Source organism: Ctenocephalides felis, unplaced genomic scaffold (genome assembly GCF_003426905.1).
Source record: "Ctenocephalides felis isolate EL2017-DRISC unplaced genomic scaffold, ASM342690v1 CF-g0.4_SCAFFOLD_03704, whole genome shotgun sequence".
Lineage (NCBI taxonomy): Eukaryota > Metazoa > Arthropoda > Insecta > Siphonaptera > Pulicidae > Ctenocephalides > Ctenocephalides felis.
In genome coordinates this window covers 22,340-24,035 of record NW_020539858.1, presented here as the reverse complement: position 1 = coordinate 24,035, position 1,696 = coordinate 22,340, and the positions used below count along the sequence as shown (strand labels likewise).

The 1,696-nt window shown below is 38.6% G+C and overlaps 1 protein-coding gene across 1 annotated transcript; it reads right to left on the bottom strand.

The window, feature by feature from the left end:
* Positions 1-242: 242 nt before the first annotated feature.
* On the bottom strand, positions 243-1,361 carry LOC113390900 (tigger transposable element-derived protein 1-like). Its single transcript, XM_026626930.1, has one exon. It carries the CDS (start codon positions 1,359-1,361, stop codon positions 243-245), a length of 1,119 nt encoding a protein of 372 aa, XP_026482715.1.
* Positions 1,362-1,696: the final 335 nt, after the last annotated feature.

Sequence of the window (1,696 nt, the reverse complement as noted above, 5' to 3'; positions counted from 1 at the left end):
TGCGAATGTGAGCTTAACAGATCATCAATATCATCAGTAGTAACTGCAATGTCAGGGAAACGGTTAGCCAAATGAACAATGTCAGTTGTGATCTCATCGACATTTGGTTGATCTGTAGATGTTGAACTTTCAATGGCTCAAAAAAAATGGGCGTAACTTTTTCCACACTCCTTTTAAATTGTTAGGTGTCACCTCATCCCACGAAGTAGCAATATTTTTTACGCATTGCAGGATATTATAACTTATAACCAAAAATCTCTCAGCTCCATGCCATCATTTTCATTAGCCTTTACAGCCTGTGAAAAAGTTCTCCTGAGATAATAGGCCTTAAAAGACGCGATAACTCCTTGATCCATCGGCTGTAACAACGAAGTGGTGTTGGGAGGCAGGAACACGACTTTGATTTGAGGATGAATATCGGCAATACGCACAGGATGGCCGGGAGCATTGTCCAAAATAAGTAAAGCTTTATAAGCCAAATTATTGTTTGAACAGTACTGTTTCACTTCAGGTATAAAATGCTTAGTAAACCATTCTTCAAAAACTATTGATGTAACCCATGCCTTTGGATTAGCCTTCCATATAACTGGAAGAGTACTCTTGACGTAATTTTTGAGAGCTCGAGGATTTTCAGACCTATAAACTAAAAGGGGTTTCAATTTAAGATCACCTTCAACATTCGAACCCAATAACAACGTCAAACGATCTTTAGCCGCTTTAAATCCAGGCATAGACTTTTCTTCCTGTGATATAAAAGTACGAGAGGGCATTTTTTTCCAAAACAAACCAGTTTCGTCCACGTTAAAAATTTGTTTATGCGAATAGTCTCCACTTTCGATAATTTCCTTTAATAATCCAGAAAAACTCTGAGCAGCCACATGATCGGCACTAGCAGCTTCTCGAATGTTATGTAACGAATATCTCGTTTTAAAGCGCATGAACCATCCGCGACTGGCAGAAAAACATTTTGTTTCGTCACTATTATTCTCGCCACGTTTATTTTGCAGTGTGTTGATGATACTCAGCGCCTTATTTTGTATAATAGCCAAACTTAGAGGAACCCGTCGCTGGGTTTGATCTTGAATCCAACTGTACAACAGTTTTTCCATTTCATAAATTAAAGCATTCCTTTTGCGTATAATAGTGCTGTTTGAAGAGACGGAAGGAAGAGCTGTTAAGAGTTTTTCTTTATCTTTCATTATTGTTTGTACCGTAGTGCGTGATAAATTAAGTTCTCGTCCAATAGATGAAGTCGAATAACCGCGATCTTTGAGTTTTAAAATCTTAGATTTAACCTCCATTGTAATTGACTTTCTTACTCTCTTGTTCACTTTATTATTACTGTCTTGTTTAGGTGGCATTGTTTAAAATTCACCTAAATATGTATGTAAACACAAAAACTGTCAAAGATGCAAAAAAACTAATTTATTACGTCTTGATTGTCCGTTGTCCCTGAATGTACTAAACAAAATCAGCGACATTTGCGGGGTATTCCCCGCACGAGACGACACCGCGCTCCGCCCGCGCCCCTCACGGACATTGACCTTGCGACAAGTGAATTCTCCGATATGCCGGAAATCGAAACTAATGACGTATGCTTGAGGAATAGTGTCAAAACATTGTTTGACGTAACTTGAAACGACGTAAATTGAAACGACGTAAGTCGAGGACCGCCTGTAGCTACCACATGACTATA